This window comes from Raphanus sativus, chromosome 9 (assembly GCF_000801105.2).
Source record: "Raphanus sativus cultivar WK10039 chromosome 9, ASM80110v3, whole genome shotgun sequence".
Lineage (NCBI taxonomy): Eukaryota > Viridiplantae > Streptophyta > Magnoliopsida > Brassicales > Brassicaceae > Raphanus > Raphanus sativus.
This window is the reverse complement of record NC_079519.1, coordinates 5,651,361-5,674,166: the sequence shown is the minus strand read 5'-3', so window position 1 is coordinate 5,674,166 and position 22,806 is coordinate 5,651,361. Positions and strand designations below refer to the sequence as shown.

General features: G+C 33.9%; 4 protein-coding genes and 1 non-coding gene across 7 annotated transcripts; 1 reads left to right on the top strand and 4 right to left on the bottom strand.

Moving 5' to 3' along the window:
- Positions 1-1,782: 1,782 nt before the first annotated feature.
- LOC108826038 (UDP-galactose/UDP-glucose transporter 5B) lies at positions 1,783-3,146 on the bottom strand. The gene is given in 7 exon segments (XM_056994674.1): positions 1,783-2,032; positions 2,115-2,183; positions 2,265-2,351; positions 2,433-2,666; positions 2,741-2,752; positions 2,836-2,943; positions 3,039-3,146. Coding segments are annotated over 7 exon segments (723 nt in total). The 3' UTR covers positions 1,783-1,927.
- Positions 3,147-4,574: 1,428 nt separating this feature from the next.
- Positions 4,575-4,690, top strand: LOC130500592 (U5 spliceosomal RNA). Its single transcript, XR_008939209.1, has one exon. It is a non-coding gene; the product is annotated as a U5 spliceosomal RNA (small nuclear RNA).
- Positions 4,691-5,751: 1,061 nt separating this feature from the next.
- LOC108825937 (uncharacterized) lies at positions 5,752-6,864 on the bottom strand. 2 transcript variants are annotated; one of them, XM_018599304.2, is made up of 2 exons: positions 6,706-6,864; positions 5,752-6,618 (listed from the first exon to the last, which is right to left on the bottom strand). In XM_018599304.2, exons 1-2 carry the CDS (start codon positions 6,742-6,744, stop codon positions 5,962-5,964), a joined length of 696 nt encoding a protein of 231 aa, XP_018454806.1. In that variant the 5' UTR covers positions 6,745-6,864; the 3' UTR covers positions 5,752-5,961. The 2 variants fall into 2 exon arrangements, with proteins under 2 accessions (XP_018454806.1, XP_018454805.1); XM_018599303.2 differs by having other exon boundaries at positions 5,752-6,624; positions 6,706-6,828.
- A 4,996-nt stretch (positions 6,865-11,860) lies between these two features.
- Positions 11,861-12,995, bottom strand: LOC108824582 (pumilio homolog 18-like). Its single transcript, XM_018598006.2, has one exon. It carries the CDS (start codon positions 12,918-12,920, stop codon positions 11,922-11,924), a length of 999 nt encoding a protein of 332 aa, XP_018453508.1. The 5' UTR covers positions 12,921-12,995; the 3' UTR covers positions 11,861-11,921.
- Positions 12,996-16,363: 3,368 nt separating this feature from the next.
- Positions 16,364-17,491, bottom strand: LOC108824354 (transcription factor MYB59). 2 transcript variants are annotated; one of them, XM_018597766.2, is made up of 3 exons: positions 17,302-17,491; positions 17,055-17,184; positions 16,364-16,977 (listed from the first exon to the last, which is right to left on the bottom strand). In XM_018597766.2, the coding sequence occupies exons 1-3, from the start codon at positions 17,420-17,422 to the stop codon at positions 16,512-16,514; spliced, it is 717 nt and encodes a 238-aa protein (XP_018453268.1). In that variant the 5' UTR covers positions 17,423-17,491; the 3' UTR covers positions 16,364-16,511. The 2 variants fall into 2 exon arrangements, with proteins under 2 accessions (XP_018453268.1, XP_018453269.1); XM_018597767.2 differs by having other exon boundaries at positions 17,267-17,483.
- Between the last annotated feature and the right edge of the window lie 5,315 nt (positions 17,492-22,806).

Below are 22,806 nucleotides of genomic sequence, written 5' to 3'. Positions count from 1 at the left end.
TTTGTTTTGTTTTGTTTTTTTTATCTGATAAGTCTAGTTTGGTTTGTTGGCTTTGTAGTGTTGGATTTGGGCTTCGGCTCTGTACCTTGGGGTTTTGGGTCTTTTTAATAGTAAATATCAGATGAAAAAAAAAAAAAGGAAAAAGACAATGAAGAAGAGAGAATCTAAAGCTAATCCGAAAAGTAACACGTGCCTCGAGTGGTGGGAACTTGCCGACGAGGAAAAAGCTAAAGTCCCCATGCATTTCAAAGCACTACGTATGGTCCTCACTCCCCATGGCTCCTAGTGATTTGGATCAGACAAGACTCGAGAGCCGATCCACCACTTGCCTTCTTTTTAGAGCACTTAGTTTGTCTTTGCCCTAAACTCCTAATACAATAATGGAATATATGACAATAAGATATTGACGTGTGTGAGTCTGTGACCGTTTGTTTACGGGTCTATCCAAATAACCTGTTAACGAATTAGTAGTCCATCAAAGACTACTTTTTTTTTCAAAGACTACTTGGTTTTAAAGAAATATATTTTCAATGATTAAGTTTTAAATCATTGCAACGTTAGCAAAATTGTAGGATGTTGGCTCTGTAACCATGACCTGAAAACACAGTGATCTCTGTTGTTGTAAAATTCTGATCTTGCTGTACCCATTCTAAATATTGTAAAATTCCTCGCTTACACTAAGATTCACAATAAAAAAACTTAAGCAGTCTGATCCAGATGTGTTTTTTTTGTTAAAGTAAAAATTTAAATCATTTTTCAGTCTGTACGTGTCATTTTTGCGTAAGCACCATTCTGATCTTTTTTTTATCCATCCTTGCATAAGAACCATTTCAATCTTTTTTATATCGTTTCGTTTCAGTTTTATCAGATGTCCCTGAAGAGACAAGTTCTATGAAAATTCAATACTTGCGATTTAAATCCAAATTGATTGAAGAATGTTGCTCACTAACCGCTGATCAGATGTGGTTAAACGTCCTACACTAGATTTGGAATTAGATTGAATCTTCTTCTCTAGAGATTTAAACTAGTCACTGGTGAAACCTGTAGTTTGGATGAAGGAAAATTATAGTGTCTAGTCTCCAACAAAATATATTGTTTAAGACTCTGCATATAATCCCTAACAAGAGATTAACCAATTGATCTAAGTTTGATATAAAAAAATTAGTCCCCTAGATAACTTGATAATACTATCAGTCTTAAGCCAATGCTTGAGTCTTTGACTAGTTTGTGGTCAAGGGTGGCTCTGCATTCAAATATATATTTTTATATATGTAGGTGAAACCGTCACTATATGCGCACCGTTTGACTTTGATTAGCAATTGTGAGTTGAACGAAACTACGCACCACGCAAAATGTTGATTCCTTTCATTAAGAGTTTTTTTTGGTTGATTCTTTAATATTATTTGGATATCTGAAGACCAAAAATACATATAGTGATATAACCTTGATTGTATATTCAACGAATATGAATTGTTTTCGAATATATACTTTGGTACAAGGTGTGAACCATGGACCTTTCGGCTATCGTTTTCACGTCGTCTAATGTTTACGAATTAATAACTTCATCATCAGAAAACGTCTTCGGTCTTCTTCTTTTAAATGTTTTTTTGTTTCATTTTCGGCTATGGGTCAAATAAGATAATAGTACCAATATTCGATATTTACTTGAACACATTTTATTATTACTATCAGACGTTTCTGGAAAATAAAAAGAGTTATAGACAGTTTGTCAAAGAAATTTTGCTCACTGCCTCTTCGTTTGAAGAATATTAAAACGTCCAAAGCTATAAATTCAAAGTACATAAACTTATAATTTTTTTAAAAGTGCATGTACATATAATCCAACAAAGTTAAATAAACAAAATATGAAAAAATACTTCAATTCCCTAACGACTAGCTACTTCTAGCTGCCTTTGAAGGTTACTTCTCAAGAGCCCTCAGCCTTCTCGTATTGGGGAAGTTCTGGAGGTGGCGGTTGGTTTTGTGATTTTTTGTTGTTCAGTAAGTTTTTCGCGTTTAATGACCCGATGATCTGGATTAAATGAACTTGGTTAGTCAAAGAATCATAAGTATGGTAGCCTAAGTTTTTAGTGTAAAGAGGATGGAGGATATACCGATCCAATACATTGCTCCCAGCTACGCGGATGAGAGAACCACATGCATGAGAGCATGATGCTTGCATGCTTTATTAAGACGAGTAATTCGTGTTAGAAACGGATTGAGTTAGCTACTGAGTTGGAGTGAGAACAGGTTTGTATTTTTACCTGTCTTGTCGTCGTGATAGCTGCAAATGTTAGAGCACCAAATGTCCTAATGGTGTAAGAAATGAAGAACTAGCTCGCTGTTGCAACCTACAAGAATGTAATAAGGCTGACTTCACGTGACGTTGTAATGACTAAGTAGGAAAATAAGGGAAACTGATATAAACTTACCGAAAGCAGAGCGATGTCGAGTAGACAATCTCTATGCCGAGAAACAAAATCTACAGCTAGTAGTAAGTGGCCTTGCAATATAAGTCCAGTGAAACTCAGAACACAAGAACAAAGCGTTGTGTAGAATATTTGGTTATGTATCTCCATATTATATCCTTTAAAGAGTTTGTCTTGGAATGTGCTTGTAAAGCCATCAAACCTGTTAGATAATAGCCAATTACCATATACATGATCCTATTATGATTCAAGACTCGTGAGAAGTAACAACAAATCATTGAGATTCCTATCTTAAAACCAGACAACAAAACTTTCTTGCTCGCCTGCAAATGAAAAAGCCAGTATTTCAAAAGTCAATTCCATGAATCATTAACACACGAGGTGGGTTCTTTGTTGGTAAAGTTACCAGTAAAGCAGCAGCAGAGACAGCTGAAGTAGTGAGGCGATTGCAGAAAACAAGAAACAAAGAGTGCTTAAAGAACTCTTTGTTCAAGCCATAAGGAACTCTCATTATCTTCTCCGTCAAAAAAATTTACAGAAAGCCCAGTAAGAAAGTTGGAATCTTTTTTAACTAAACTTCCATAGAATTTTCCCGACACTAACACAGACCTGAAGAAGACCATAGATGACAAGAGTAGACATAATGCCGGAAACAGCGAATACAACTTTCCATAATTTGGTCTCCTTCGCTCCGTTTACTGTCTCCGCCTCAGCCATGACCCCTTCTTCCACCACCTCTAAAGCTCTTGAGGTTTCAAACTTACACGACGAACGGATACGATACAACGGCCGATCTGGTGAAAAGTCTGAGAATAAATGAGGCACAGATTAGCCGGAAGAAATTCTCCGGCGACTCTCCGACACGATCCGATTATGCTCCACCGTCCTCTTTTCTTTTTTGTTTAAAGTTCAGTTCTTTGGGGTTTTCTGTGGATCCGCCACGTCAGCAGTTGAAAATACGCATGTCTGAAATAAAATGATCAAAAAGTCAAAAAGACCTTCCCACTGAACAAGAGGGTTTCCGTTTAAAGGAATATAAAAGAAATGCTATTCACTCAGAAATCCTTACGATGATGTGATGCTGCTTAATAAGCAGAAAAGAAAGAACTCCGGCTGGAGTGCCCGCCCTGGGTTCGATCCGCGTGTTGGCCTAGTGGTAAAGGAACTCCGGCTGGAGTGCCCGCCCTGGGTTCGATCCGCGTTGGCCACGAGAGAATTTACATGGGCTTCTCTCGCCTCCCAGACCACTTTGCGTAACCAGGGGCCCTTAAGTGGAGGCTTAAAAATTTCTGTAATGGCATGGGCATAAGCCCGGTGGGCTAGTCGATCACGCTTAGTGGTCGGATACTGGGTTATCAAAAAAAAAAAAAAAAAAAAAAAAAAAAAAAAAAAAGAAGATAAAGTCCCTAAATCCTAAACTTGTGGTCGTGGTTTTGTTTCTGTTTCAATCCTTGGATATTTGTTTTCTGTACTTGCATATTTGCCTTCATCGATCGTACTATCGAAAAGTGTGTATGTTTTCCCAAATTGGAGTTAGTCATGGAGCTAATCTAGAAAGAAGGAAGAGGCGTGGCTGTGTATCTTCGTGGCGACGAGAGGAAGAAGCATTGGTCTTGGTCACAAGAAGATGGGTCACATTTACATCTCTCATACCGATCAGCCTTTGGCTTGAGTCCTTGACCATAAGGTTTTGATCAAACAAGAAGACTTATTATTTTTGTATTAATTAGTTTCATTACAGTCTCAGGGGAATACCTCTTTTTTTGAAACACTACGAACAGGGAATACCTGTATAGAGTTCAATCAGCGCATGGACGTAAAATCATCAGAACATAAAACTTGGAACAAATAAAGGAAGAAAACATTTGATTTGGTCTTTTAATGATAAGAGTTCTATGAAGAGTTATATCTCAAGGTTATTTTAGGCCTATTAGAAAGCCCAAAGAAGAACAATATTTTGATTTAAAAAGAAAAAACACAGCAATTTATGTTTAAAGCCCAATTTCATTTACAGGCCCACAAAATAGTTTTAAAAAGAGCGCTTTTTTGTCTTTGTTTAGGAGTCCCACATCGGATAACTGGGAGAAGTTAGCAACAGAAGTAGCGGTATAAATAAAGGTCCCCTTCCCTGTTATAAAACCACGCAGCCATGTGGTGAGCCCAAAGCGAACTATTCTTTCGCCTTTTACTAAAGAATACCGTGTGCTCTCCACGCTAAGTGGCATACGCCTATTTTTGGAGGGTTCCACTTTTGAGTGGGCCCAACAATATTCAGTTGAATTTTTTTTCCCTTTTTTTTTCTTAAACACCAATATTCAGTTGAATTTTTTGTTAAATTGATGTAAAATAAAAAATTTTATTTCCATTATTGTCAGGACGAAACATTGACTGGTATCCGAAAGCAGATTTATCCTACGGAACCAAATCTGACATAATAAGGGAACCAGAGATCGAATCATAAAGAAAGGACAAAATAACCACGCAACTTACAATACTGCTGCCAGTTCGGGCTGTTCAATATAGTAAAACCGAATCTAAATACCACATATAAACCGAATGTATATGATTTTATTAAAATCGGATTTAGATATGGTTTGGTTTATAACCGAATAAACCAAACAAAACCGATCAAAACATGTAAATATATATTTTATAAAGACACATGAAAATCTGTTCATTATATAACCAAGATCTCTTGATCTAGTGTTAATGGAACTCCAGCTGGAGTGTCCGTTCCTGGGTTCAAGTCGCCTTGGTCACCTTCCTGCCTATAACTAATGCGTACCTGGATAGAAAGCTTTTTGGGGATTAGTCCGGCTTACCACCGAAAAATCCAAAGTTAAATCAAAAAAAAATATTCATTATATAAGTTAATTTTTTGTTATAACCATTACCATATTTTTATAATAACAAAGGAACCCTTATTTATAAAAACACTTCACTATAATTAAATAACAATACATCGTAACCGATGCTTCTTATTTTCTTAGTTTTCTTTTTTAATCATTTTGCTTTATTTTAACATTGACGAAATTGAAACGAAAATTATAAATTTGATGGACAACGATTAGTGGAAATTCTTCATATTTTTTTTCTCATCTATAAATAAATAAAGTTTTGTGTTCAATCGAAGAAGTATAACTTTGATGAACATAAATATAAAAGAGTGGAAAAGCTTTTCTTTCATGCTTGTTTTATTTCTTATTTTTATTTCAAAACTTCGAGTTTTGATTTTAACTCTCGATTTGATTATTTTATTTGATGGTATAAACGTTTTACTTTTTGTTCATTTATTTGAATATATAATATTTTCAATAAATGATTGTATTGACAAGATGACTCTAAAATTCATATAATATGACTTCAAACTAAACAATTATGTTTTTTTGGTATAAAACCGAATAAACCGAAAACCGACGGTATATAAACTGAACCCAAATAAATATGGATTTAGAATGGTAATTATATTTGACTAACCGAAATATCAAAAACTAAAAAAACCAAACCGATATCTGGATTGAATATCCCTAAGCTACTCTAATCTCTGCTTCTTCCCGGTTACCATCGTTTGATCCAACCCAAATCTCATAACCGAACCAGAACACATCAGTGAATCACATCGTCCTGACGCGCCGCTACTACTGACATCATCCCGCCCTTTAGACGAAACAGGAGGAGTCAGAGGAGGTAATTCAAAACGCTGCGATTCCGTTTGAGGCGGTGGGTTTACCCATTTCGGCAGGGTTCCCGCCACAAGAAGCGTTTGAAGAAGCGGTCCAGCTTCAACCACCGCTTTTAAAAGCTTTCCCGTTTCGGGAAAAGCTTTCCCCATCACTAGAATGTCCAGAGGATCGGGCTGATGATGATTTTGAGCCGTTGGATCTTCGAGGATCATCGACGGCTGAGGATGATGAATGGTCCGTACTGAGGAAGAAAGGGGAGAAGAAGATCCTTGGGGAGAAAGGCTGTTTGATTCAGTGGTGGTTCTTGAATTAGTGTTTTGGGTTTGGATGAGAAACTGAGATAGTTGCTGTCTAGCTTCATCTCGTTCTTGTTGAGTGGATTTGAGTAGAGTGATAAGTTGATTGACTTCTTCTGTATGTGTTCTTGTTTTCTCGTTGGCTTCCATTTTCAACGTTTCTAGCTCGAACAGAGTGTTCTGCAGATTCTGGCTTATTTCATCAATGCTCTGCATCTCGAGAATTGTAAACAAGAACTAATATTTTAGAATATTCAAAGGAAATCAACGAACCCCAAAATGGACATGTGATGATACCTCTTGATGAAGCCATATAGAAGAATAAAAGTCGTCCATTGATGAGTAACTGTGTTTTGCTATACTCTGTTTTAGGACTAAGAATAATCCCTTTGATTGGTTTCTTTACCCTGTATATATAGTATATGCAATCATAAATGTAATCAGTACAAATATCAGTGCATTGTTTGGTTTTAACTTTTTATAGACCCATGTGAGACGAAGAAAAAGGAATACAGGCAAAATACAAACTGGATGGTTGGTTGAACTTTGATTTATCCGCATACTTGTTGAAAATGTTTGATTTAATTATATCACGAAACATAAACTAGTTTTTAACATAATTAAAGCTCTGAAGACTATAGCTATTATTTTTTACGTATGGTAATTGCATATACTATACGTACTATATAGAATTAATCAGGGGGGCATTGCAGACACTATACAGTCTATTTTAACAATCGATGTTGTAGAGTACTTAACACTTACTGCTAAGAAATACTTTCATGTTTGTCGCATTACTTTTAGCTGTACTACAAAGAGGCATTAGTAATTAGTAGGAATATAGATGATAGTATATTTTTGTTTTAAACAAAACGGATTAACAAAAAAATCAAGAGAAGCCCTAAGATTCTCCCAGGCACGGTGCTCGAGGCACAAACCAGATCTAGTTCTCCTCGGCGCCGGCATCGGCTCATCTCGCCGGCGCTGGATCCTCTGACGATACTACCATTCTCAATCACTCTCGTGGTTCCGTTTCACTGTTCTATGTATTGTTTTTCTGTTCGTGTTAGTTGGATGGTGGGAAGAAGGCAAACCCGACAGATGTTAAGACGGAGACGAGGACTCTTCGTTGCACTTCTTCTGGTGGCCCTCTCTTGCCAACTAGTCCTTCCTCCAGTGATGAGTCGAGAGGATTCTCTCGCCGTCGCTATACGTCGGTCGTTGGGTTCAAACTCCGACGTATTTTCCTCTGTTCGCCGTCAGACAAGTCACGATGTGCACTATGTCCAAGCAGTTCAATCGTTTTCGGAGCATCGATGTCAACTGACGAGCTCAAGCCTCTCGTCTCCGGCGAGACTTGAGTCCCACAAACCACCGCGGGTTGCTCCTATTCTTCAAACCGGCGTCAGATCTAGAAGTTTCACGGGTACAGATCCGGAGGTTCTACCGGGCTCGGTCCTCCTTCGTTCATCCTCCTCTTTTGAGGAGAAACTGTTACCACCATTAGCTTCCTCGGTCTTGTTACCGAGCGTTTGCTTCAGATTCCTCATCGGTTTGTTATCTTGCGTAGCGGTCTCTACGGGACCTGAAGATACAATCGGGATTACTTTGGTTTTTCTCGTAGATGAGGTATGGATCTCAACGTCACATTATGTGACTATTCTCCAGCTATCTGACTTTATCGTGAAGGCTACCTCGACGCATTCAAGCACCGTCTCGAATTCGCTGTCATCTTCGGTTGAAGACCTATCTTGCTTAGTTTATATATGTGTTGTATGCTATGTTTATGGCTATAGAGGATGGATAATTCCCTCTATCTATTGTAGTGTTGAAGTTTGAGTATGAATGAAAGAAAGTCTGTGATCAAAAAAAAAAGTATATTTTTGTTTTTTCATGTAAAACGAAACAATTCAGGTTTCGACCGGTGAGAAAATTATGTGAAACTTAAAATCAATATAATTGGTAGTGAAAATTATGTGAAACTTAAAATCAATAAAGAAAATTATATATCGTCAAAGAAGACTAACAATTTAAGACGTCTATTATCATTTGTGTTTCATGTCATCATGTGACTCGTGCTTAGATCAGAAGTACTATCATGTAGTAATAAATTGACTTATTACACAATCCTAATTAAGCACGTATATATTATTCATTAGTTTAGTTACCCAATTATTAATTTTTTGTAACTAGGCTTTTAGTTACCCAATTATTGCAGAGGATTCTCGTGCACAAACTTACAAAAAGATATTCAAAATCAGACAAGTCCAGTTTAGGTCGCAGTCGTTTTTGTAATATATGAATTTTGGTTACTGTTTGCATGCAAACTTAATTAAAATCTTGTACAAGATTGGCTTGTGGACTGCCCAACAAATATATCTGATATCTACTGCGGCTTACATAATTTTTTTTTTATTTCTTTTTTCTTTCCTACGATAAATGTATATCTATACTTAGTCCTTACATTAGCTAGTTTTAATGTAGACTGTTTACACTATGACTATAGCATTGTTATGCAAATATTCTTTGCGCACATAACACTCAAAACCACTATTATACAGATACATTCTTATCGAGCATGAATGTCCATATTCTATTTTATAAGGATTCCGATGTTTATCTCCACTTCAAATATTATTATAAATTTTATAAACGGCTCACGGCACACTTCAAATAAAGCATATGTACACAGAGCTCGACTGTTATAAATAATATCTATATTATTAAAACTGAAGTACCTTTTAGTAATGTTTGGAAACACGGATAAAATTTTAAATGAGGACTGTTTGGTAACTTGGATAGCAGTATTTTTGATACTTTCTTTTATTTACACATTTAGCTATTATATTTACCATAAATTATATACTTCCTTTCTATACTTTTTTTATTTACACATTCTGATTCTGCAATTGTATTTATAATCAATTTAAATTAATCAGTTACATTTCCAAAGTTTATCTAACCAAATCAATATTTATATATTCACCATTATTAATATTGTACGAATATTAACTAAATTGCATGTATTGAAAGGAGATAACATTTTTCATAGGATTAACTAAATCATCAATTTACAAAACATAAAAAACATACATGAGATTTTTTTATAAAACCAACGATCTAAAAATTTATGTTGAACATAAATTAAATCGAACACCCGCACGGGTGTGCGGGTTAAGTTCTAGTAGTTCTTAAAGAAAGTTTATGATTCATTAATTGTAAAAAAAATAGTGGTACAAGAGAATATCTATTATTAACCAACAAGTGAAAGAGTTAATATACATCTATATAAATTTAGATAAGTGTAGTAGTGTACAAAACACTTACCATACTGTGACAAAAACAAGAGACATCGAGAGTTCGAGACTTCTAAATTCTAATATGTATACAAAACCCATCAAATAAACTAGTTTAGTAATTATTTCAATTTTTCTGAGCTATATGAATTGTTTTCTTGCAATATCTTTGTAGTTGGCCAGTCTATGAACCTTATGGAACTCGTGATTTTGGCATTTTCTTGGACGGCAGATGGAAACATGTACAAGTCACATATAGGCAATGCTCATCTTTCATGACTTGGAACCTAAACTGAAAACTATTTAACAACGTGTCTTTGAATGATGTTATCTAAATTTCGATACTAAATGCTTTGACTACCAGATCCAACTAATTTGGATTTATCTTCAAATGTTTGTCACAAAATATGTAATTTCGAGTCTTCCAACGATGATTTCGTTCCGTTTTTAGAATGTTAAGTGTGGTCCACAACAGTTGGCACAATTTGATTTCTATCTCAACCATCTTTGCTGTCAGATGGTTGAGCTTTCTCGACTGTTAGAGTGATTTCATCTTTTCCCTAAAATTTCTACTTAGTTTTTCTTTTTCAAAAATTTAAAGTATGAACACTTTTTCGATATTAATTGCGAACACATACCTTGAGGTGCGCACGAGTAGTTGTCTGGCAATCAAAGCAGCAGCAGAAGAAAAGCATGTTGTTCCATCAAATTTTAAATATAAGGAAAATACTAATTGGTTACCAAAACCGAAAACATTAATTAGTTTGACTGAAGACGAAACTCTTATCTATTTTTAGAGTTTTCCTATTTTTATTAGTTAGAAGACTCAAAACGAAAATAAAAATGTTAGTAGTGATAGTAAAAGCTCTCTTTATCCATGCATATGTTTATCCTGATTGGAGTAAGAGTTGGAAATGAAACTACTTTATATCCTCCATACTCCAACAGAACAAAGTGTTCAAAATGTTTGGATTATACTCCCTCTGTTTTTTAAAGATGTATGTTTTGGCGTTTTCACACATATTAAGAAAACACATTAACTATACATCATTTTTAGAAATTATCAAATTCCAATGCATTTTAACCAATAGTCTTTCAATAAATTCAATCAATTTTATTGAAATTTGCAATTTTTGTATAGGAAACATAAAAAATACATCTTTATGAAACAATTTATTTTTCTAAAACATCTATCTTTAAAAAACAGAGGGAGTAAGTTTTTTGGGGTTTGTTTAAGAATAAAAAAGGTTATATATACTCAATATTTTTTGTATTAAAACATGATCAATCATTTAATAATTGTAGAATAAAAGTCAAAAAGCTAAGTAAAATTTAAATTTGGGTTGCATAAAATTATATTAGAAAAGTTTCTTAAGCATCTTATAAAATTTACATTTTTAGATTATTGCAATATATATAAAGCATGCTTACATAAAATCCTAGAAAAATATGGGATTAAATTAAGAAGTTTTGGATAAAATAAAATCCCGTTGATTAATCAAACTACACTAAATGTAATGTTGCAGATTCTTGGAGCAACTGTCATAGGAACTCCGAAGCTGCCTGGCCATTAACGGGGAGAGACTATGTTTGGCAGCCGTAGATTTTGGTCCCTAATAGCTTCCTCCTTTGAAGCAGATCTGTTGAGTTTACTATAGACAGCGGAACGCCAATTAAGCAGATATGAAAAAACTAATTATGGTAGTATTATGTATACAGTAGGTAGGTGAAGATCCACAGTATGCGATTGATAAGGAGATTGGTGAAAAGATGACTGAAATGTTTACCTTAATTCCTACATGTAAAACATTATAAGAAAAACTGTAAAATGTGTTTATGTAATGATGAAAACGTCACAATAACGGAGTTCATGATGTTTTCGCTTGTGAGAGTAAGACGAATACTATGAACTTTGTTTCTTCGAAACTCTCTCAGCTATCAGATTAAGTTTTGTTTTGTTTTTGGAATTTCAAATTTAAAGAAAACTTTCAATTAACCTTTAATGTTATTTAAATTGCAATTCCTTTAACAAGCCTTTCTTACAAGATGTCAGTCATTACAAAATTTGAACCGTTTGAGCACTGTGTAACTAGTTTTTTTTTTGCTTAAAAAAAAAAAAAAAAAAAAAAAAAAAAAAAGGTTACACAGTGCTCAAACGGTTCAAATTTTGTAATGACTGAGACAGACATACACAACTATTATGGCAAGCTGGGTAACTTAAACAGCAGACTCCAAGATGTTTGCAATGTTGCTTCCGTGAGACCTAACCAAAAGGTGGCGAAAAGGCATGAGCTTCTGCACCAAACTCCTAAACAGATCGACCCTCTTCATCACCTGCGTGAGTCTCAATGCCTTGACCACCACGAAACTCCCAAACTCATTCCTCGCCAGCCTCATCAACCTGTCTCCATCGCATTCCAAAAGCTCCACAACCACCACAGCCATTGCCTCCTCGTTATCTAGAAGCTTCTCTACGATGTAGCTTCCGTACTTCTTAAACGATAGATCAACGCAGTGGCCACGGAGACTAACACAAACGTTATGCGTGCAACGCAAGTCATAGAGTGTAAGCACGTGTTGGACCACGAAGTTCCCTGAAGGATCGTTGCTTAGGCAGACAGCGTTGCGCGCGACTAAGTCTAGTAGAAGATTTCTGTAGAAAGGATCATCCGCGTCGGTTATGACCTCGTTGAGCGCGATGCAGCCGTATTGATTACGCGCGATGTCGAGCGCGTGGTGGAGAAGGTGCTTGTACATTACATACTTCTTCTTCTGATCGAAAACGAGCATAGCTCGTATCGCCACGTAGGATGCGTACTTATCGGTCATGATATGGAAGAACCGGCGCAGAATAGCGGCGCAAAAGAAGGTGTCCACGTCATCTGATATTCCGAGGAGCTTCTGGACGCGCCTCGACCCGTAAATATTTCTGACGACCTCCATGAAGTAATCGGAGTCTGACGTAAGCAAGGAAGCCATCAACTGAAGCTCTTTTCGGTCAGACTTGGAGATGATATCTTTAAACTGGGACAAGCCTTGGCCGCTAGTCATAACGTTGAAGAGAGAGTTCGAGCAAGTGTCTGCTACGGCATAGGAGGGGCGTCGGGCGAAACCAGGAGTAGGAATGTGACCGGAGATTCCTTTAGAGAAAGGGATATGTTGCAAAGCATCAGATATGGTCGACATGGAAAATGGACCATTATCGGTACTTGCCATTGTACAAGAATTAATCTTAACTAGAGAAGGATTAAAAGGTTTTTTGATTAAAATTTGGAGAATTTACGTTCGAAAGATTTTAGAGTTGTTGTTGGATTAGGATCTGTGGGGGTAATGATAATATTTATACTTGTTCTTTTCTGAGTAACAATTGTACATCATCGTTTTTTTACGAAAAGGGTCAATTTATCTGGCCATGGCCATGATTATCCCTTAAATAAACTAAGAGCATCATTATTGCAAAAACCCATTTGGGTTTCTATTTTTTTTTTTGTTTTTCATTTTTTTTTGTTCGAATTTAAAAAAAAAAAAAAAAAAAACGTACCAACCGCGGGCCGCCACGTGTCGTGGGGCCCGTAAACAACAAGAGAAACCAATCCTTCTTTCGCGACTTTGGTGTTGAGTTTGTTGATGTTGTGTGGGGCCCACATGTACTTTTTCTCTTCAGAACTCTCAAGAGAAACTGCGTTATTAATGCTCTAAGATTGTTGCTCGAAAAAAAAAACTAAGATTTTTAAAAGAAAAGGTAAAAAAAAACTTACAACTGGGCTATAAATTGAAGGCCTAAAAGACTTTCTCAAATTCACTATTTAATTATCATGGCCATATATGACATTTCTCAAACTTACAATTGGGCTATAAATTGAAGGCCCAAGGGACATAGTGAGCAAGTTGAAGCATAGTTAGAGCATCCGCATTCGCGAACTGCAGGACTCGAGTTCCTATGCTTTCAATTTAATTATTTTATTATGTTTTTTCGTTTGACTTTTAAAAAAAAAAACTAATATTTGTTCAATTGTAGGCCACCACGTGGCGTGGAGCTCGCGAAACAGTGACGACACGGTATCACTGGGAAGAGTTTTTGCGATGCGGGTTCATCGAATTCACCTTATTTTAATATTTTATTTTTTTGGAACTTGTGCGAACTTATCTCGTGAACCGCTAATGCGGTTGCTCTTAGTGAGGATATCTGATCAACAGCATCCAAATCCATCACTCAGCTAAACACTGAGAGATTGGCTGTGTGATTTTTGCCCTTTAAAAGATAATACATCTAGTTGTATTTAAAATCATTTGTTCCACCTAGCTAGTCAGTGTTCCATTCTGTTAAAATAATCTCTTTCAATCAACTCTTTTTTTGTAACACTGCTGATATACGTTCAATGGTCTCGCTGACATTCTTTCAATGTTGTGTCTGAAAGAATGTCAGCGAGACCATTGAACGTATATCAGCAGTGTTACAATTGGGAATGTTTCTTCTATATTATCACAATTGGGAATGTTTCACAAACTTATCACTGCCTTATTGTAGTAAAAGGATTTATAGAGATGCGAAAGATCAATCATACTCACCCTCACCGAGACATCAACAAGTGTTATTGATGGCCATGGACAATCCCGGACCTGAAAAGATGAATGTGTAAACAGATAAAATGAAGATAATATTCTTCTTATAATGAGACATACATAAAGCGGAATCCCAGTGAAATTAATTATATTATTTGAAACGACTTAGACCTTGTTTATTAGTGGGAAAAAAGACCTTGTTTATTAGTCTCAAATTTGGAGCGATTCTACTGTTATATTTTTCGTTGCTAGTTGTGCCTCTATTCGTCTCGTGGAAGTGAAATCAATTCCACCGTAATTAATATGGTTTTTTTTCTTTTTTGCTATTATGAATATGATATTTTGCTTATAATCTATTGCTAATTTTAAGATATGCCTGAATTCATATCTACTCCACTTCTGTACAAACTCTTCCAATAACTTTGGGTGGAAAGGAGATAGTCTTATTGGGTATTTGCTTATGATATTTATTGATGGATTAGTCATTTGTGGTATGATTAGGACTTTAAAATAGTTGAGATTATCACTCTAATTGTGGATAATATTTTATCCCCGTCCTTTTCTTCTTTGTTCTTAGTGGAGGCAAAGTAGGCAGGTAAAATTAGGGATGGACACTATTAGAATAAACGAGTTTTAAAAGGTATTCGCCATCCATCAGTTTCGTCAGGATAATTAATTATTCGATCCATTCGATCTGAAGCCATCTGGATATTTGATGTTCCGAATATTCAAAACTTTTTAAAACTTTATTCGACCGTAAAAATAAATTAAAAAATAAATAATTAGAAAATAATATAAAATAATAATATTTTATTACAAAATAAAGAATTATTAACATTTTAAAATTCAAATAAACAATTTAATAAGTTTAGTAAATAAAAACACTGTAAAATAATATTGAGAAATTCCTTTAGATAACCTTTTTAGTTTATTTTGCACAAAAATAGCATTCAAGAAAAAAAATGACCAAAAAGTTTTTATTAAAAGATTAAATATACATTTATACCTTTTGGGTTAATTAATCTAGACTTATGGTTTAGAGTTAAGCGGGTTTTGGGGATGGAGTTTCAAATTTCAAAAAATAAAAAATAAAAATTGAATATTTCAAAATAAAAAGAAACTATTTTGGTCATTTTATTTTTTGAAAACTACTTTTATGAAAAAAAACTTAAAAATGGCTATTTAAGAGAATTGTTCTAAAATATATATAAAATATAATATTTATATAAATTATATATATAATTCTTTAATAAGTACATATATGCATATAAAAATTATATACTTGCTCCTAAAAAATTAACATTTGTGATTTGTTTCGTCTTTTATAGATATTACATATTAATATTTGTTTTACTTCACAGAGTTACAGATATCCCCATTTTTTTTTCAAATCAAAACAGATAACAAATAGAATCAAAATTTACGGATATTTTGTCCAGCCTAGATAAAATGATATTATGAAAGATATATATATATATATAAATGTTTTCTCCAAGCTTATTATATGCCTATTAAAAGATTCAGGTAACCTTATTTGGTGAGAATCATCCAGTCATTTCATATCTACTTTTTTTTTTTGAAACACTTTTTTTTTTGAAACACACATATCTGCTTATTAAAAATTACTTATTTTGTTTGTTTTAGCTGACTATTATCAATTAGGCTCCCTTCTTCCGTTTTTAAAATTGATAAATAGTTGCTTGCATGCTTTTAAGCAGCCATCCTTCTCTTATTTTTTTACTTATCCGTAATCCTTTTTCGATTGAAATTTTAAACAAAAGGTTGAAGACTTGAAGCTTTAGTCTCGTGGCTCATATAAAAAGAGAGTAAAGGATATCTTTTATCATGGAGCAATTTCTTAAATAGAAAACACACATACTCGATTTGATCAACAAGATGATAAAGCAGAAGATTATATTCTTTTTTTAACTAAGTTGGCTCAAGCCTTACAAGTCAAACTATTTCTCTTGGTTATTTAGCAGAAGAATATGCTTTGTTCTGCCAGGTTGCAACTTGGTTATTCTATTTCTCCTCTTTCACACTTCATGGTTTTAATAATGGACACTCATTGATTATAATCTATCTCTATACAAAAATACACAAAACATCAAACTATTCATTTTGAAAATAGAGTTCTGGCTTATAATACAAATAGTATCCATGAAAACATATTTATGAGAAAAAAGGAGATGGATGTGATGATACATATAAGCTTCACATATAAACATTCAAATGAATCAAATCCTAGACTAAACACGACCATGCTGATGTATCATGTTCAAAACTGAGAGGAAACTGATCAATGGCAAAAGAAGACATCTTACTTTCATCTGCACCCATGTTCCATATAGACTCCAAGGAGCTTTCCCATGTTGGAGACAGAGGAGGGAAGTTCAAGTAACAGCTTTGCTCTGAGTAGTAGATGTCTTTTACCGGTTTAATAATGTTTGCTCCAGATTGATCAATTTCCCTCCATATGTCATCCATTGAGTAGTTTCCATCATCGCATTCTTGATTCATTTTCCCATTGGATCCTCCAGTGTCTTGAGTAGTTGCAGTGGTCATAGAAGATGAGCAACAGTTTGAAGATGAGGAAGTTGGCGACATAGGCCGCTTCTTCTCTTGCGCCTGCTTCCTCATATGAGTCCTCCAATAATTCTTTATCTCATTATCTGTCCGACCCGGCAACTTCTTTGCGATTTTTGACCACCTGCATATGAATATTTTCAAAGTTAATACAACAAAAAAAAGAGGAGGTTTCTCAATTTCTTGCAGATATCTTCTGACCTGTTTCCCCATTTGGCGTGAAGCTCAAGGACATGACGCTCTTCTTGAGGAGTCATCTTACCACGTTTGAGACCAGGATGCAGGTAATTAACCCACCTTAACCTGCAACTCTTTCCTGTTCTGTTTAAACCTACAACCAAAACTAGATTAACACTTCTAAATGGAAGGTCCTTTCCAGAGACCGCCCATTTTTCCAAAAACAAGCCCTATACCTATTCTTATCATGTTTCTCCCTCCACCTTCAAACCTGAAACTTTTGCTACAAAATCCCATCTTCGATCTCCGAACGTGTGGACAAAGTTGACCAAGAGGATGTCCTCCTGTTCTGTCCACGGTCCTTTACGGTATTCCTCTTGCACATTTTTCATCTCTCTCTCTTTTTTTTTTCTCTCTGAATAGAAGAAAAGTTACTTCTCAGCTTTGTTTTGTGGGAACTTATGGCGTACTCTATACCAGTATTTATATGTGAGCCAACTTGAACAATGTGTTGTTGTGTCTACGCGATATAGCACTCACATTATTAAAATTCTCAAATGATTTGTCTTTCTTATCTTTACCGTCCATATATGGTGAGAGATTATGCTGATGATAATGTGGGGGCCTATTGTTTTATGATGCCATCAAGCCATTAGAGCATTAAAAATGGAAATGATCGGTAATAGAAGACTGATGTACACTGATGCAACACTCCCCATTAATTCGGCCTTTTCTAATTTCTATATTTTTTTGTGTGTTGCAATAAGAACACTTTCTTATATTTCCTTTTGGCAGATCTCAATTGTTTCTATTGCACTATCTGTAAAATATTCAGCGGCTATACCAGAATCAAACAAGAGAGGAACTGAGGTAAACTATATAATCTTATTATCTAGAAACAAAGTATGCAAAATATAAATTTCTTTTATGGTTTTAACAAAATGGAAGGAATATATAAATTGGTGTGAACAGAAAAAAGGATCTAGACATTTTTCAACTATTTTGTGAGGTTATGATTGTAGTTTGTCCCTTGAGTCCTTGACTTTATTAAAGGTTAATCTTGATAGCACTGTAGAAGCGTATAAAAGGCAGAGAAAGAAAAAAAAGGAGATTTGAGAAAAGCATATAGCAGAAGGGGTCGAATTGTTTTTGGGTGTCTGATAAGTAGTCTTTTGTATCTAGCAGCAGCACTTGAGACTGAAGTTAAAAACTTAGATATCTTTTAAGATTAAGAATTCAGTTAAAAAGACCCGTCAATTATTTATTTAGTAACTGAGAAAGGTCAATTATATATTTTCTGTTGGTGTAAATTATATTTGCCTTGGCATTGTGATTAGCCTCGGACATTGGTTCTAAGTTGGTATTCAGATCTTTGGTTCTACAGGTTTAGGATCTGTTAGAGTATGTAAAAAGTTATGTTTGGTCTCGGTTCAATTAATGTGGTTTTAGGTTCAGTTCGGTTTGGCTAACAAAATTGGGAGCCCATTTATATCTGAAGTAATATCGGTTCCGATTTTTAGTTAATTTTGGTTAAAAGTAGAAAATGATCAAATTTTCAGATTAAATATCATATTTTTTTGGGTTTTCAGATAAAAAATTAGATAACTAAAATAATTTTAAGTATTTAAAATAAAATAAATTATAGTAATTCGTTTTTCAGGTATTTTGACTTGTAAACAGTATTTTAAATTATTTATATTTTAAAATCATATCTATATATTTGGGTATCCATTCGATTCTATTCGATTTTGTTTTTGTTTTTTTTTCAAAATATAAGATCCTTATTATAATTGATAGGATCCAAAGCCAAACCGAATTTTGTTTTCGGTTCGGTTCAGTTTGGTTCTTAATGAAAACTTGGGTTTATTCCATAATTTTCTTCTCTAGTCCTTAATCTTTCCAAACCCTAAAATCATTCGTTAATAATACTTGTTTTTAAGATGTATATTTATTATTTTTGGTTTATCAAGGAATTTCATACCCTAAAATCATTCGTTAATAATACTTGTTTTTCAAGATGTATATTTATTATTATCAGGTTTATCATGGAATTTCATCTACTCTTACAGATTTGGTCACGTGTGCAATTTATGTTGCTTACGTCTTCTAGATGCATGGATGAAGTAGGGTAGACAGCGTTCTGACTCTGTGTGTGTGTGTGTAAGTACCTGGTGTGCTGGTCCATAGAAGTAGAGAATAAAGAGTATAAATATTCTTAATTTCTCTAATTGGCAAAGAGTTCCTGAGATTCTACAAATTGTTTTTCTTTCTGTGGAAAACTCTGAAAATGACCTATAGGAATCTGAGAGAATTGTTTTTTTTTGTTAAAATTTTTGAGAGAATTGTACTCAGATTGATCTTTTATAGCCTTTGCTTTGAAGCAAAAATTTACTGAAACACTAAAAAGGTTCCAATTTAGATATATCCCCTTTTATTATTTTGGGAGCATTTTTAACAATAAACCTTACTATCTTCATGTGTAATTAACGATATTGTTATTACTTCTGTGTTATGATTAGAAGCTTTCTCATAGTCTTTATTGAAAAACTATTCAGTGCCTAAAAATATTACATGTAATGCTACTACTTACTAAACCTACAAAAAGATTATACTATATGTTTATGTTATTAACTACACCAATTGTACTTATTCTCCTGTCCATTTGCTTAAGATTTATATTGTCCATAAGACTATCTTAAAATGGACACAAACATATTGTCAGTAGTTTTGTTGAATAGTAAATAAAACTAGTTTTTTAACGTGAAAATCAGAAGTTTTGTTTATTGGCAATATAATTTTTTTTATGTTCGTTGATCCAAAAATTTAATATCATAAAAAAGTTGAACTTAAAATTAAGAGGGCTTTCCTAAAGTTAAGAGGGATTTTTTATACTGCAAAATTATAAGAAATTAATTATAACGTTAAAGCATTATATTTTCATTCATATTCATATTAATTTGTAAACCTATGATACATGACTTTTTATTATTTGAACTGGACAATATAAATTGTTCGTATTCATGTTCTTTTATACAACTTAGATACATATCATTTATTTTTCTTAAGATATTATTAGTTTTATTTGATTTATTTTTCTTAAAATACTTGTGATCAACGATTGGAAATGTCTAAGGGTAGAAAATGTTTTATTATATAAATTATTTAGAATATGATAACCAAGTTTTGTTATGGTAATAACATTTAATTTATTTTTCTCTTATTCATGTGTGGATCCAATTTCCCTAAGTTAAACCATTCTATGACCAACATAATCTAACTTAAACATCTTATAACCAAGGTCATATCATCCCAATCTAAGCCATCTTTATTTAATTTATAACATCAAATATCGATGAGTCTCACAATAAATCTTTCACTAATAAAAATAGAGAAAATATAAAAAAAGAACATGAAAATCTCTCATATAAAAAAAACTATGATATTTTTTGTAGACTTTCTTCACATGTGTTTAAATTATTTATAGTTAATATTCTTTAAATATTAACAATTATGTGAAAAACTCAATAACCAATGATGATGCTCTTAGAACTTAATGATAAATTAGAGCTCTATGTTCATGGTACAAATTGGTTTATAAATATGTGGTGATCTAGTGATACCGTAAAAGATATTATTTTCTTTTTTGATAATCGTGATTTGATCTCAAAGGTTTTTTAGACCAAAAATCATGAGATTCGTAGTGTTTTGGGTGGCCGAACTTAAACCCAGATGGCAATACTCACATCTGTGAATTCTTGACCACATGAGTTGGAAGTTCCGGTAAAAGGATGATATATTAACAAAATGTTATATGTTTGAAGCCAAAACTATACATCTTTTTTTTTTTGATAAACAAAACTATCATCTTTTCTACAGCTTTCCAAAGTTCGCCTCTAAATTCCAAGTTGGTCACTTTTAACGTGGGAGTTTAAACAATTTAACTTGAAACATACGTGGTCAGATAATCTAGTGTGAACGTTTTGATCACTGATATATTATTCCCCTGCTTTTTTTAGTAGAGAAACTTGAGAGTAGGAACAGATTCTCTTATTTTTTTCGAAAAGAAATTTACATGGCTATTACAGATTTTATTCGCAATAATTGCATTAACTAGGTCATTACGAAGGTTACATGGTCGAGACTCGAGAGGTGCCGTTACTTACCCCCCTAACATTGCGTAACAAGATTAATAAAATCTTGTTAATATGGTTTTCTGTACTTTTTTTTTGCTAAATGGTTTTCTGTACTGGTTTACCCCCTTAAAGATTATGTGGTTGTGCTTGTAATGCTTTAAATATGATGGTGTGAAAGATTCGGGGCTCTAAAGTTTTGGCATGTTGCTTTCAGATTCTCGAATTCTCCATTGTCCAAGAGCCATTATAAAATTCTACACGCCACCATAATCCGAAAGCTACTGCATATCAGGACTGCTGCATATTGTCATGTTGATCCAAGCAATGAATTAATTTATTAGTAGTTGGATTTGATCACTTATATTAAGCGGTAAATAGTGAGTGGCAATTAGATTAATACATTTAGAAGAATATGATTAGCATATGATTGAAGCAAAAAGATTAATTAAAATAAAATATCAGTATTATTTCTGTTAGTTGGGTTTGGTCATCATATCCATTGTTTTGGAGACCGTCTAGACAACTTGATTAGTTTTTAGCATATTTTCTACACAATATCTTTTAGTAAAATTAATCATTTACAAACATATTAATGGATCTAACATGGCCAAAAAACATGAACTTTTTTAAATGAATGTTAATTTTTCCACCAAAAAAATCATTTGTACATCAAGTGTTACTTTGAGTTTGAAATGTTGAAACAATAGAGTCAAAGGCTCATCGCTCTAAGAACTTATCTTGATCGAAACCAAATGGTTAGGCCTTCATCATACTTTCGATCTCCTTGCCTTTTAATGGTTTACAATCGGTTTGTCAATGGTTTTGATGAGAAGAAATGACGGTAGGTGATTCTCGCCATGTCTTCTACGGTTTCTCTCTCCATATAACATTAACCTTTACTAACCGGTGTTGCATCGATTTGGTCAGAATCAGAGCCTTGGGTATTTTGACAACTTAGACACCTATGCGGCCGATTTCAAACATTGCTGCATATCTATTCTTATATGATATATATTGTAAGAATAACATTCTCATAAGGGTGTTTTCAAAAAAAAAAAAGTCTCATATGGACTTTAGTTGGCTAAAATTGCAGAATTCAACAATGGACATTCTTTTCTGAAGTTGTCTTTGTAATGGAGGACCCAAAATCTGAAGAGATTAGAGTGAAGTAAGCAGACATATATAAGACTTGGTTACGTGGACGCCACCACTTCCTGTATGGCCACTCCACTATGTAAGATTCCCCCCCTTCCATTCGTTTGGCTCGTGACTTGCGAAGGCATACGCACTTAACAGTTTAAGAAAAGACCCTTTTGGTCCCATACTTCATCTTTTTGGTCTAAACCCATACTTCATCTTGCTTTTTTTTTTTTTCTTTCTTGCATCATAAAATAACTTCAGAATATTAAGAAGTAAAAACAGTACTTGGTTTCACGTTGTCGTTGATGCTTATATTTACATGCACTAGGGGTTACATAACGTATTTTACGTGCCATGCATGTACAGATGTACTCGATCCCAAACTTCTTTATTACCTATGTTCTTCCACACGCATAATTTAAAACATCAAAACTAGGTTGTATAGATTATACATATCCATAACCCATTACCCATGGTATCTCGATGCTTACGTGAAGCCCAAT

Excerpts from the sequence above, each read along its gene's own strand:
- LOC108825937 (XM_018599303.2), bottom strand. The coding sequence starts at position 6,744 with ATGGACGACTTTTATTCTTCTATATGGCTTCATCAAGAG. Across the intron at positions 6,625-6,705 it reads CTATATGGCTTCATCAAGAG|ATGCAGAGCATTGATGAAAT; the intron begins GTATCATCACAT and ends ACAATTCTCGAG.
- LOC108824582 (XM_018598006.2), bottom strand. The coding sequence starts at position 12,920 with ATGGCAAGTACCGATAATGGTCCATTTTCCATGTCGACCATATCTGAT.
- LOC108824354 (XM_018597766.2), bottom strand. The coding sequence starts at position 17,422 with ATGAAAAATGTGCAAGAGGAATACCGTAAAGGACCGTGGACAGAACAG. Across the intron at positions 17,185-17,301 it reads TTTTGTAGCAAAAGTTTCAG|GTTTAAACAGAACAGGAAAG; the intron begins GTTTGAAGGTGG and ends TTTTGGTTGTAG. Across the intron at positions 16,978-17,054 it reads CACGCCAAATGGGGAAACAG|GTGGTCAAAAATCGCAAAGA; the intron begins GTCAGAAGATAT and ends ATTCATATGCAG.